This window comes from Strongylocentrotus purpuratus, unplaced genomic scaffold (assembly GCF_000002235.5).
Source record: "Strongylocentrotus purpuratus isolate Spur 01 unplaced genomic scaffold, Spur_5.0 spur5_scaffold_6, whole genome shotgun sequence".
NCBI lineage: Eukaryota > Metazoa > Echinodermata > Echinoidea > Camarodonta > Strongylocentrotidae > Strongylocentrotus > Strongylocentrotus purpuratus.
In genome coordinates this window covers 5,064,989-5,078,859 of record NW_022145612.1, presented here as the reverse complement: position 1 = coordinate 5,078,859, position 13,871 = coordinate 5,064,989, and the positions used below count along the sequence as shown (strand labels likewise).

Here is a 13,871-nt window from a genome sequence, read left to right as displayed (position 1 = left end):
ATTTAGCTAGAAATTAAAATAAAATGCTTTAACTGAGCGCAAGATAGGCTGTATTATGTGAAAGGTGACTTATTTCGTCGTAATGATTTTCTGATTCAACACGTTTGGGGGTCTTAAAATACAAATTTTATCTATGTACATAGTCCTGTACAATGACATTTTTTGTGCTGTGAGGATCGATATCAGGTAAGATTATTAGGATAATAAAGCGATGGCGGTTGGTAACGATTTTGATTTTGTTGATAATGATGATGATAAAGATAGGATGATGATGTTGACGACGACCATGATAATAATTATGATTATGATGATGAGGAGGAGAAGGAGGAGGATGACGATGATGAGAATGATACTAAAGGTCATAATGGTGATAAGGATGAAGATGAAGATGATAATAATGATGAGGAGGAGGAGGATGACGGTGAGAATGATAATAAAGGTGATAATAGTGATGAGGATGATGATAAAGATGATAATACTGGTTATGAGGAGGATGACAATGATCAGAATGATGACACAGATGGTAATGATGACGATGATGATGATTATGATGAGGATAATAATGATGATGAAGATGATAATGATAATGATGAGGATAATAATGATGATGATGAGGAGGAGGATGGTGACAATGAAAGTGATAATGAAGAGCCTGGGAGGTTACTTGGTTGTGATAATTAAGATGATGACGACAACGATTAAAATAATGATTATGATGATGGTGATGACGTTAATAATTTTATAGGTAGTTACAGTTTTAATTTAAGCAACATGTGTATGGTCTAGCTCAACTTTATTTGAAAAATTGCCAGGATTGTTTCGTCATTATTTTTAGATTCAGTATCCACTGTCCAGCTGACCGAAGATCTGAAAGACAAAAGAACCGGGAGATTCGGTCTAGTTAAATCTATCATCTATTATGATAATAGTTCACGAGACCTAAGGCTGGCGAGACCGAAACAAGCAACAAACAGGGAAATCATTGATTTTAGATCCTCTTGTCTCTTGTCTCGTGTGCTTGTGATCTCTTCGGCCTTCGGTCTCGCGGGTCTCTAATTTCGTGAGTTTTCGGACATGAGCGACCTCATTTTCGTTGACAGTTGGTCTCCAAAATGTGGAATCCTTAACATCCAACTCAAGTTAATTCTGATCTTGCTCATACTAGAAGTACAATGTACTATCACGTACCAGAGTGATAGCTCATGCATCTAATTAAAACATTTTATGTATATTATTGACCTCCAACAGAACGTATCAATGTTTTGCATCTCTTTAAGTTTTCGTATGCCATGTCTAAACCTTTACTTGTATGTGAGAGAAAGAAATATCCATTTCAAACATCTATTGGGCAATGAATAAATGAAATGAAATGAAAATAAATGAAATTTTTCCATATCAAGCGCAATCATCCCTGTTCCCAAGTTATTCTCCAAACAACTTTCTTGTTTGAAACAAGTTATGTGCAATATTAAATCATTTCACATGTCTTGGCGTCTTGCAGAGGGAAGTGGTTACGTCTTATTCATAAAGGGGTTTGGAGAATCGGAAATGATGTCTGAAGTGGAACATCCGAAGAAGTTTGCCAGAGCGGCCAAACACAGAAATCCAACCCCCCCTCTCTCTCTTTCTCTCTCTTTCATTCGCTCTCATGAGCTTGCCTAATCCCTTGAGATAATGGCTAAACACCTTTCGGTGTTAATGAACAGGTGAACAAAATATTGACGAAAAACGCCAAACAGCCCAATTCTAACCGCATCATTAAGGAGGCCCTCCAGTTTTCAATTCATCTTCATGCAGACGGAGCAGAACGGAGAGACTCAAACAGCGATTTGCATCGTTAAGCATTGCAGAAAGGGGGAAATAAACGAAAAATGCGTGAATTCGAAGAAAAAAACAAAGAAAGGAAGACAGAAATCGGAAAAAGGGACATAATTGTACATACAAGGCGTTATTCAAAGGCTAAGGGGTGGGGAAAGGAAAAGAGGTCACATTTACATCCCACATCATCTTTAGCAACTGCTGCATCTAGTATTAGTGTTGCCGCCAATCGCCATCTAAGCCTACACAGTGAAACAACTTACCTCATCATTACGGCCAACTTAATGAAAAAATGCTTCTACACTGTTGGTCATAATGATGGAATAATTATTTTTACCCCAATTTATTAAATGATTTTGACAATGATTTATTCCTAATAGATCTAGATAATTGTATTCATTCTCAGATTTTATTGAATGACAATTGGGGAGTGTTTGTTTAGCGTGACTGCTAAAGCATGTGTATGCTACTATGCTCCCCAACATATACAAATCCTCTGGACGGCCATGCATTATGGCTCAAGGCATGGGCAAACAGAAGATTTTTTTATGTTGGGAACCGGGGTAAAATGCAATAAATTGTTGAAAATTTATTGCATTTTCTGTGTTTTTTTACATTTATGGAAACTGCCCCCTACCCTAGCCCCCGCTGCGTACAGTCATGGTTCATCGACAAAACAATGGCCTCGTAACTGTGAGGCCCCAGGATTAAAACCGTGTCGATGTGCTATATTAGTGCCCTTTTGTGGGGCATTAATCCTAATTACTGTCATTTATGACTTGAGGGCGTAGGTTCCCTAGTTAATAAGCATAATAGCATACACATGCTTTAGCAGTCCCGCAAAACACACATTGGCAAATTATTATTCAATAAAATCTGAGAATGTATACTATAATCTAGATCTATTATTTTTAAATAATTTTTAAAATAATTCCATAAATTGGGGTAAAACTAAAATATTCCACCTTTATGAGCGACATTGTAGATCTCTTACGAATAAATCATTGTCAAAATCATTCAATAAATTGAGGTAAAAATACTTATTCCACCATTATGACCAACAGTGTATATACAAAGAAATGAACATTTACATATGCTGTGAAGTACCTCCCCCCCCCCCCCCCCCCCAGGGGCGGATCCAGCCGGCGACGAGGGAGGTGGCCCGATAAAATATTCAGCGGCGATGAAGCCGACGGCAGAATGAGCGGGGGGTGGAGATATAGACCTCTATTTTGTTTTTTACTCAACACCCCCCCCCCCCCCCCCCCCCAAAAAAAAAAAACATTAACAACAAAACAACCTGTTTTGGGGTCAGGGGATGGGGCCCGGGCTCCCCCTGGATCCACCACTGCCCCCTCCCCGTTATTGATAACATTCATGAATCACAATTTTCACTGTACTATCCATTAACGAAAATTAAGTATCTCTCAATCAATAATTAATCATAATCTAAGAAATATTTGCACACGTCAACTAACAAGAAGGGTTAATCACTCCTTCAGGTAAAACTTGACAAACGAAAGAACAACGACTTTCCTTGTGTCAACCTCTGTAAGTTCATGGGGCGCTACTATCTTAAAATCCTCTCAAAATGCACAAATTTCCAGATCAAGTGACTAAAGGTAGAGTGATACAAAAGCTAGGGTTTGTCTCCTAATGAAATGGAACAGTCGAGCCACGCCCACATAATGTCGACTTTGTTTGGACATGTGCATCGCAAGGAGATCCGGTAGTATCAAAATACCAGTTGTGCACCCGGTGTTCACCGACACCAATCGCATGCGAATGTGTGTAGCATATTTTCATCACTGTAGTCACGTTTCGTTAGAGAGAGCAGATGCGTACAATATAGACATCGAATCAACACTAATTGGCTGTCAGTAATGTATACCAGGACTGCTTCATTTGGGAGATAAAGTTCTTGGGATTAAATAACTCAATATGGGAAACCATCACATCCGCCAGAGACAACACTCGCTAATAATACTATCCAGATCAAGAAAAGCAACAGTGCTGTGATTGAAACACGCATTGAATACAAGGTAAGATATTCAGGCACGGATTTAGGAATTTTGGAAAGGGGGGTGGGGCACAATGAAATACGATATATAATAATTAGTACTCATGAATGTCATGACATATTCGTTTTTGTTTAAATAGTTAATTTATGTTGTGTTTTTTCTTCTTTTCTAGGGATACAATTCAAGATGAGCATCTTAAAGAGCAAGATGTCATCCCATCTCCAGAGACACCCTAATCATCTCAGCATGGCAATATACCTGTCACTCCTAGCCATGACCCTCATCGTCAGAACCACACTAGCAGCTGCAGTACTAAACTCCTACAACCTCTCATCGTTTACACCGCCAAGTCAAGATGTGACTTTGAATCGTTTTGTAGTGCACAATAGGACAGGAAGCCTTTATGTTGCTGCAGAGAAGTTTCTGTTTAGACTCGGTTCTGACTTACAGAGCCTCGAGAGCACTGGTACCTCAAGTTGTGCTGAAGATGAACATTGCGACGACATCACCAAGATTCTTGTCATTTCTCAAGGAGATGCCGAAAACTTAATCATGTGTACGAGTGCAGAAGGAAAGTGTGAAGTCAGAGACTTGTCTGATATTGAGCAAGTGGTACACAGCAGTAATATAATGGTTCCTGGGGAATCGGCAGGACTCACAGCAGCTGGGGTCATCACAGAAGTGGCCCAAGGAGGTAACCTTGCGGAGAAGTTCTATCTGGCAAACACACTAAGCGCTGATGTCACCTCGTTTACACATCCTATCATACGATGGACTGTTTCAGATAGCTTTGACCAGGCAGATGAACTTAACCACTATGCTCTGGGCGTTTCAGTGAACAGTTTCCCTATCTCTTACATTGAAACCTTTACCCACAATGGCTTTGTGTATTTTGTCATGAACCAGGTTGGAAATGTCAAATTAGGGAGAGTTTGTGAAACGGCCAGGATGGAATACTACTCAGAGATCACCTTAAGGTGTAACAGTAGGAACCGACCAGATACATCTTACAACCTGGTGCAGGCAGCTCGCGTCGGGAAAGCTGGCCCTGCCCTGCAGATGTCCATGGGTTCTACCTCAGACAGCATTTTGTTTGCGGCCTTCTCTGAATCCGATTCTGTGAGCAGTAGTGCAGCCCTGTGCGTGTATAGCATGGCAGATGTTGAAGCTGCCTTCCTGCAGGCAGTTAAGGATTGTCTAATTGGGACCCAGGATGCCCGTCTTTCATACCTTAATGGTGCTACTTGTGACGAATTGGTAGGTACACTACCTACCTTTTGATGGAAGCGGTAGGCTTTTCAAGGTATCCAACATTGTAGTTGGTTAGTAACGTTCGATGAGAGCACAAAATCATATAAATAAATAGTTGAAAGTTGAACAAAGGTTGATAAAAAATGAGGAACTTTGTGAATATTTTAAAGATGAGTTTAATAATATGTGAATCACAATGTGACAAATTTGTAATTGTAGGACATTCCTCCAAAGGTTTACACTAAACATTTTGGAATTAGGTCCAGATTGAACTCCAGATTCATTATGTTTGAGCCCTATATACAATTTTTTTTTTAAATAGGGGGGTCTGGACTTCGATTTTGAGTGCCCATGTGTCCCAGGCGCCTATTAGTTTCGAGCCTTGCATCTCTCCAATTTGGTTTGCCTTGTAACCTAACAAGAAATTTTAATCATCTCAATTTTATGACCAGAGAGCTTTTTTCTGAGGACTTTTTGTTTGCATAGTACCAAGGGCACCGAGGTGCCAAGTGGACCACTGAACATCTTTTGTTAATATTTTCTAGCTTGACACATATTTGGAAAGCCGTTTATACTGTATGTGTAGGACATGCACATTGCAAGTTTATTCATTTGAGATTCTATCATGTGATGTTAACGATCGGCAGCTAAACCGTTTTCACGTTCAGGTTTCAGTTTTAACTACGTTGTCTATTTTTTGGAGCATAAATATAGGTGTACTATGCGCCTGAAACTGATGGATCATTTCTGCTTGAAACTTTGTTCATTTCAACTATAGGCTAACCACTTTTTTGTATTTGCTAAATCTATTTAACTTTTTTATTCATAATAAACACGAAAAGACCAGAAAAAACGCCCCCGAATCTACGATTCTATGAAGACTGCAATATTAATCTTGTAGGAGATGAATTCCATATAATTATGAAATGTGACAAATATAAAGATTCACATGTATATTTTTTTGAAAAACTTGGGCAATTTGGAAGAAAACTTTAGTAATTTAGAATGTCAAGAACGATTCATATATATATAATGAAATTAGACAATAAAGATGTAATAGATATTTTCTCTCGCTCACCAAAAACATAATCGCAGTGAGGGGTAAGTTTTAGATACTATGTATTAACAAAGTAAAAATGTACAATCTTATGTCTTTGGTTTAAGTTTAAGGTAGTTTATTTATTTTAGGCATTCCATGTACCTCATTTACCTATTTTGTATAGCATGAGTTATAATTTATTTAGAAAATATTAGGTTTTATATATCTAAATCTTCGGATGTATTATGGTACATTATATCATTTAATGTATGCATTATAATTATGTCATGTTATGTTATTACAAGAAGAAAAAAGAGTGTTTCTGCTTTATATGACTTTCCTTTTGTTTTGCCATATACACTGCAGTGTAAACTGATTTATATGACATTTATGTTTACAAACAGCATATTGATTTCTTACATTGCATTGTAAATTGATGTATATGTTTATAAACAGAATATTGATGTACATCAGTGAAGTTTAATAAATACAATACAAAATTCATACAAAATATTGAGTGACACACAAGCATATTGGGGGCTAGCTTTCAATTAGTAATGACAAGAATTATGAGGAAAGTACTTCAAGAGACATACAAAGAATGTTAACATTGTTTATATCATGTATTGTCGTCATTATTTGAAATCTTTCTAAGGAATATTCTACAATATATTTCTAGCATAATGCACCTCATTTCTACATACATGTATAAATATGATATTTGTGATGACCTCATTTCCATTTACCTTTTTAATACTGTAACCGTAAAGCAAGCCCCAAACCATTTTGTCAACTCAAGATTTAACTTTGGTAGAGAAAATGTATTTCCAAATTTCAAGAACAGATTTTTCTCATGACAAAGCCCTGAATCATTCGAAAAATGATTGGGCAATAATTGATGCGTTACCATCATGTTACATGTACATGATACTGTTAGTCTTCCCAAGTCAATTTGCATTGTGACATTAGTCTACGCTATCATGGGTAGTCATTGATCCACTTACAGTATTTTATGAAATTAACCAAGTTGCAATGTTTCAACAACTTTAATGTTCACACTACCCCAACTTCCCATTTTATTCTAATGTATGACATTTTTTCTCTTCAAGTTGAAATTTTGTTTTGATTCATACATGTATCTACATGTAGGAAAAAGAGAAATAAAAACGTAATGAAACTATAAGTTTCGCTCATATTTCGTCACCCTTTATTGTGATTACAGATCCTCCCTGACGACGTATTGCTAGGACTCGTATGTTCTCAAGAACGCTCTTTTACATACGCCAACGGCATCCACCCTCTCGTTTCATCTGCTGCTGTGGAGATGTCATCCCATGTCCCAACCTCCATTGTTTCGGCAGTAGTCAGACAACACACTGTGGCGTTCATTGGTACCCAAGAGGGAGACCTGTTGAAGGTGAGTGAGATGTGTCAACAATGCAAAGAATGAATGAGTAGCCAGTATATGATCAGATGCATGCAACCGCAATATTTGATAAACGTCTAGTTGGCATGATATCCATTAGGTCGTTGCTGATTCTAGATTTTTAAGTATAAAAACAAACACATGACGTGAAAATGGAAGGTTTCATTTCAAATGCTTCTTAAACAACAAAATCAAACAAATGAACAGAAAAATAAATATATAGACATTGATGACATATGCAGAAGAAGGAACAGAAGGTGGAAAAGAAGGCGGAGGAAGGGGGAATCAAAGAGATAGGACGGCGAATTTTGTAGTGATACATGTAGTGCTTGAATGGTTCATATTTTTATCTTGTATTCACCGTATATATGATATTTGCATATGTGCATCTATAGCCTGATTTATTGACGGTACATGACTTGTGTGACACCTATTGTCGTTTCAAGCGTTCATCTGATAGCAAAAAGTGATCTAGCCTAAAATTCTGCTCGAATTAATCCTTCCTAAATCTTCAGGTATAATACATCTTGATGCTTTTTGATTCAAGGATTTACTTCTTTTCTGTACTTTGAGATACTGCTCACTGACAGACTTAATTCGGTTGATTTTCCAATGAAGTGAAATTAGAGAGGCATATTCACATCTTTTTGGGTTTGCTGCATCCCTTGCGGAGACTTACCTGCATGCAAGCATTGCTTCCTACCCACAAACCATTCACTTACCTAAGATGAGTTGGGGTATTGTTTCTGTAGCACCAAAATGCTGCAGGGTGCCCAACTCCTAATACAATCAAGAGGCCTGCTGGAACAACGCTTGCCAACCACACGAGACTCATGCCATCACTCCTTTTCTCTGTAATTTACATTGTGTAGGCGAGAGAAAATTCAGGTTCTCTCCACCGAGACCCCATTTTAGATTTGATGCACTTCCCAACCATGTGTAAATATGCGCAGTCTTGGTGTGGAAAACGTGAACTCTCGATTTGTATAGGGGCCCGCCCCCCTCCCCCTCCCCCCCCCCCCCCCCCCCCCCCCCCCCCCCCACTCAGTGTCATTTTGAGTACGCGTATGCTAGTTCCCGTCCTTTCAAAGCACCCCTATCTCAGGACTGCCAACATTTCTGAACCTCAGTTTGCGAGTTATTCGCGGGCTTTTCCTGCCTTGGAGACCCCTCTCTGAATCCTGAACACTGATTAATGTACCCCCTATCTATGATATTCAAGAAATGTTTTAACCCCCTTTTTAAATTCCCAGGAATCAACAGAAAGAGAGAGAGAGAAAGATAATTTTTTTTTTTTTTAAAGAAATCTCCGGGTTAAAAGTCAAATATACCCCCTTTTCTTCAATTCTCGGGTATACTGAGTCGAAATAAATAAATAAATAAATAAATGTTTCTCGGTCATGCCTGGGTTTTACTGCTGAATATTGTTTATTGGTTATGAAACCAAACCTAATGACTTTCGTTACTGAACATGTTCACACATGCAATCACAAAATATTTGTTTAATCATGAATTTATTTGAATTTTAGGCCTAATATTCTTGTACTTCACAAAGAGGTAATGCCCTTCTGGCTCTGAACAGACGATATTGACCGTCCACACTATTGATACCGACAACCAAACCTACAAACTGGACTGAACATAACATTTGCATTAATCCGAATGGCCAAGAATATGTCGGTTTGGAAATGAGTTGAAGTCAGTTTTGGGTCAGTTTGGAGTTGCTTGACGCTGTGCCTAAGTTATTACCTCTTTATTTCTGTTACAGCTGCTTTCTCTTATCATTCAAGCCTGATTGATTTCTTGTTTATTGTTATACATTTATAATGCAATATTAGATATCCTACTTTTTACTTCATTGTTTGTATGTTGTTGTTTTTATATTTATCAATTCAAGGTCCATGTTATGAGTAATACAATGGGAAGACTGTATGAGACGGTACCGCTCGGTTCTACACCAATCTTACCTGATATGTACAATGAACAAGACACCAGTATTCTCACTGCAAATCAACAATCAGTAAGCACTTTAATTTGCATTTGATTGTCGTATCCAAAGACAATTACCCTTATATTCTTCACCCAAATTTTAAACCATTTCTGAGGCCCCCTAAATTTTGGCGGGCCTAACGAGCCCTAAGTCATCTTGTACTGCCTTTCCACCACCCAAGGATGTGTGACACCCAACATGATTGCGCCCTTGCTAAACATGTGTAACTATTTCAGGCCCATCTCCTTATCTTTGCTATTCGGTATAATTATGATTTTAAATTGAGATAAAATATCGATATAATGAAAATGTTAAAGTGCTATATGTTTATTTTCTCTATATAATCGTTTTATGTTGTATATATTTTTCTATGTGAATAATGCATGTAAACGCAACAAACTTCCTATTAGACCAATAAAATTTGAATTGAATCCGAATTTAACATGAAATGAAGAACAGTCTGAGGAAATATAAACATTGCAGTAACACAAATTGTTTATATAATGTATCTCAACTTGTTTGGGGCATCTGTATTGCATCGACAAATGAATTATAGCACCAAAATGTGCTATAAACATGATCCCTTGGGATTTTTGCATGAGAGGAAAATATCTAATATCATTACATAGAAGTTATCCTCCTCGTTATTTAAAAAAATAAATCTGAACATGATACTAGACTTCTTATGTAAACATGTACTTGCCCTAAACAATTTAATAGAGAAATGAGAATAATGGACAATTGTATCCTTATTTTATTGTTGATTTCTTATATGTCTACTGTTGATATAAATTGGTTGTAGCAAAATAATAAAATAACAGGAGACATATTGGATACTGTATACATGTAGGCAATGGCATGCATACAAATGGAATGAAGGTCATATTTATTTTTAAAAAAAGGGAGAAAGGGAAAAAGTCCATGTCGAAGGAAGAAAACTACCGCATGCATGTGACAAGAATTCCACTTAAATTATCACTGTTGCTTTGGTTTTGTGTTATAGTTATTAAACACCTATCGTCCCTTATATTAGGGGAAGTTGTTGTGATATACCAAATGTACATGACTATATAATATTACCGTCAATATTAAGTTGTAACGTTATCTGATTATAACTCATAATATTTGATCAAAGTTCTTCATTCACGCAGAAGTTGTGAGTGACTCCGATTATGCCTGCATACCAGACAGATGTTGTCACGCTTCTATCCAGCGATTTTTCATAACGACCTTGGATAATTGAAGCATGATATGATCTTGACAATCTATTGTAGTGATAAGTCCTGTACGTCATTGAAATGTAAAGAGCGCTTCACATAGATTGTGCTATTGTAGTGGTCATGAGCACAGGCTCGCTTCACCTACTAGCAAAATCACTGAAGGACATTTATCGTCAAATTCTTTTCACGAGACAATATGATGAAGAGATAGTGATCACATTTTTGTTTTATGGATATGATTGCATAATAGAGTGGTTCTAGAACACCTTCCCCCTGGTTATCCACCCCCGGATAACCACACCCAGTTAACTATCCCTAGGACAACTACCCCTAGGACAACTACCCCCTAGGAACCACCTCTCAGTGCTACCCCCTAGGATAACTACCCCCAGACAACCACCCCCGGACAACTACCCCCTAGGACAACTACCCCCGGCCAACTACCACCCAGACAACTACCCCCGGGACAACTACCCCCTACGAAAACCATCCTCTAGGACAACTACCCGCCGGACAACTATCATAGGGGATAGTTGTCCTAGGGGATAGTCTACTGAGGGTTAGTTGTCCGGGGGAAGGGTTGTTGTCCCGGGTGGTAGTCGCCCCAGAGGGTTGTTGCCCAAAGATGTAGTTGTCCTAGGGGGCAGTTGACTGGGGGTGGTTATCCGGGGGTGGATGTCCAGGGGGTAGGTGTCCGGATACGTAATAGAGTAGATGAGTTTTCATGATGACAGGCACGCCATGGTGTTTTTTTAGTCTTGACAAGAAACATGATTGATTGAAGGATTTTATTGATAATTATCCATTCTCGCAGTCCAAAGACTGAATTGCAATGGTTACAACAGTTTACAATGTATATACATGATAAAAACAATTATACAATAATATATTAAAACAGTCTAGGCAATCAACATTGAAATTCAAATAAAAGTGATCAACTGACAATTATTATGGCAACTATCATTAATTTCAATTAATAAGCAAGACAATCTTAACCGAAACATTCTAAAAACAAACTATTGAAATTAATCATTAAAACCATAAATTACGAATTTGGCATGCCGAAGGGTTGATTTTATGTCATTGGTAAAACATATCGAAAATATTGGAATTGAATTTCATGATGGATTAAGAAATAAAGTGAATTACATTGAAAATTCGCGAAGAATATTGAAATTTGTTGATAATTTAAAAAAATTAAAATACACATATTGCACTGGCTAAATACTAGGTGATCGGTGTGATTTCATTCATATTCAAGTATTGCTCGTTCTTTAAAATTCAATGATATTAATATAAATTTTAATTCACAATTGAATATGAAATGATTGAAAATTGATTAACAAATTTCAATGATTAAATACCTATTGCACGATTACTGGCAAATACTTCCCACAAGGAGTGCATTACACTCTACATTACAACAGAGTGAGTATCAGACATACAAAATTATTAGCATCAGAAAAAATGTTCGTTCAGAGTCCTTACCAAGTAAGGAAGAGTGCTATTTCTCAGTCTTTCTGTTCGGCATTTAAAGTCTCTCAATCTTTCACTGTATCTAAATCGTCGATTCGTGCTCTGCATCTCTGGAAGCCAGTCACGAAAGTGCTTGTAGAGCGATTCTGCGAACCTTGGGCAAAGATGTTCCCTTCTGTCAGAGAGGGATTGTAGACCTGAAATCTGATTGTAGACCTGAAACACGTGGCAGAAGTGTGGAAGGAATTTGAATACATGTAACTCTAACTTATTGGCTTATGAGAAAGGCTAAATCATGTGTGAATATGGAGCAGCTGCCTCATTTATAACGTTTAAAGTCCAGCTGGAAAAGAAAATTATGAGGTTTCTTTGGAGAAAACAAAAATGAAAATGCTCAACAATTTTTCATAGAAACTTTAGTGTATCTTACTGGGCAAACAAATATACAGTCATGTAAACGTATAATAATTACAATTTGATGAGACCTTTTTTTGCAAGTACAGTAGTTCCCTTTGTCATTAATTCTACACGTCAGACTACATGCAAAGATTATTTATCAGGATTCAGCATGTTTTGTTTTTTGTAACTCCAAATAATTACCAAATGCCATATATGTCAAAACAATCCTGTAAAAAACACTTATGTAGAAAAAGTACAAAGTTGTAAACATTTTTGGAAAATGTGTTTGTCCCAAGAATGTACAAATATTAGTACATGTATCAGAATATATAAAACTGAGAGTTTTCTTTTCTCCATACTGAACTTGAGCATGGCTGGGCATGCAGGAGTGCCACTCTGAAAGTAACCCAATATCCCTTCTCTATTGTGGTTTCTGGTAGCTTTACAGATTGCCAGTGGCTGACTGTGCACGGTACTCAACCTGTGGGGAGTGTTTCGGAGAAGGAGGTGCGGGGGATGATGATCCTTTGTCTTTGTATATCGGGTAGGCAAACAAATGTCAAATCTAGTTGACAAAATTATTATAAATTACTATTCAAACTTTTTTCTCACCTGTTCTTGTTTCATTTTTGTGGTTATCTTGCCATTCAAAATATTATGGGTTTATTTGTGGTCATAGCCCCCGAATGTTATATTATTAGGATAGGTGTGTGGAATAGATCACACTTTGAAGGGTACATGTCACCTGTTGCAGGACCTATATATTTCCACAGCATACGCAATAAGTAATGTCCAAGATGAACAGTTATAAGTGGTGTGTTATGTTCATTTTAAAAGGAAGGAATTGTTTTAATAACAATCCATTTGATAAAGCGCATAACACATTACAACGTATGTCCTTATGCGCTTAGAAAGAAAAGCAAAGAGAAAAAATAGGATACTGAATTCCTTTTACTTGTTTACAACAATTGAAATAAATATGTTTTCAGGGTGGAGTTAAACTAAATCTATTGTGTCAATGTTTCTAAGTTAATCTGGGAGGCTATTCCATAAAACTTGGGCAGCATGAGCAAATGAACGTTCACCATAATTACGTTTTGTCAAAATAGGAGGAACAAAAAAATAGATTCTTTTTACATGATCGTTGAGATTTCTTACTGGTTTATATACGATTAAAAAGTAATTTTTTTAAATGAGAGGGAGCTATAAATTCATAAAAAACATTCATAAG

At 37.2% G+C, this 13,871-nt stretch overlaps 1 protein-coding gene across 1 annotated transcript; it reads left to right on the top strand.

Moving 5' to 3' along the window:
* The first annotated feature begins 3,490 nt into the window (after positions 1 to 3,490).
* On the top strand, positions 3,491 to 13,629 carry LOC115919511 (plexin-A3-like). The gene is made up of 5 exons (XM_030973548.1): positions 3,491 to 3,860; positions 4,012 to 5,096; positions 7,352 to 7,546; positions 9,453 to 9,575; positions 13,081 to 13,629. Exons 2-5 carry the CDS (start codon positions 4,026 to 4,028, stop codon positions 13,186 to 13,188), a joined length of 1,497 nt encoding a protein of 498 aa, XP_030829408.1. The 5' UTR covers positions 3,491 to 3,860; positions 4,012 to 4,025; the 3' UTR covers positions 13,189 to 13,629.
* Positions 13,630 to 13,871: the final 242 nt, after the last annotated feature.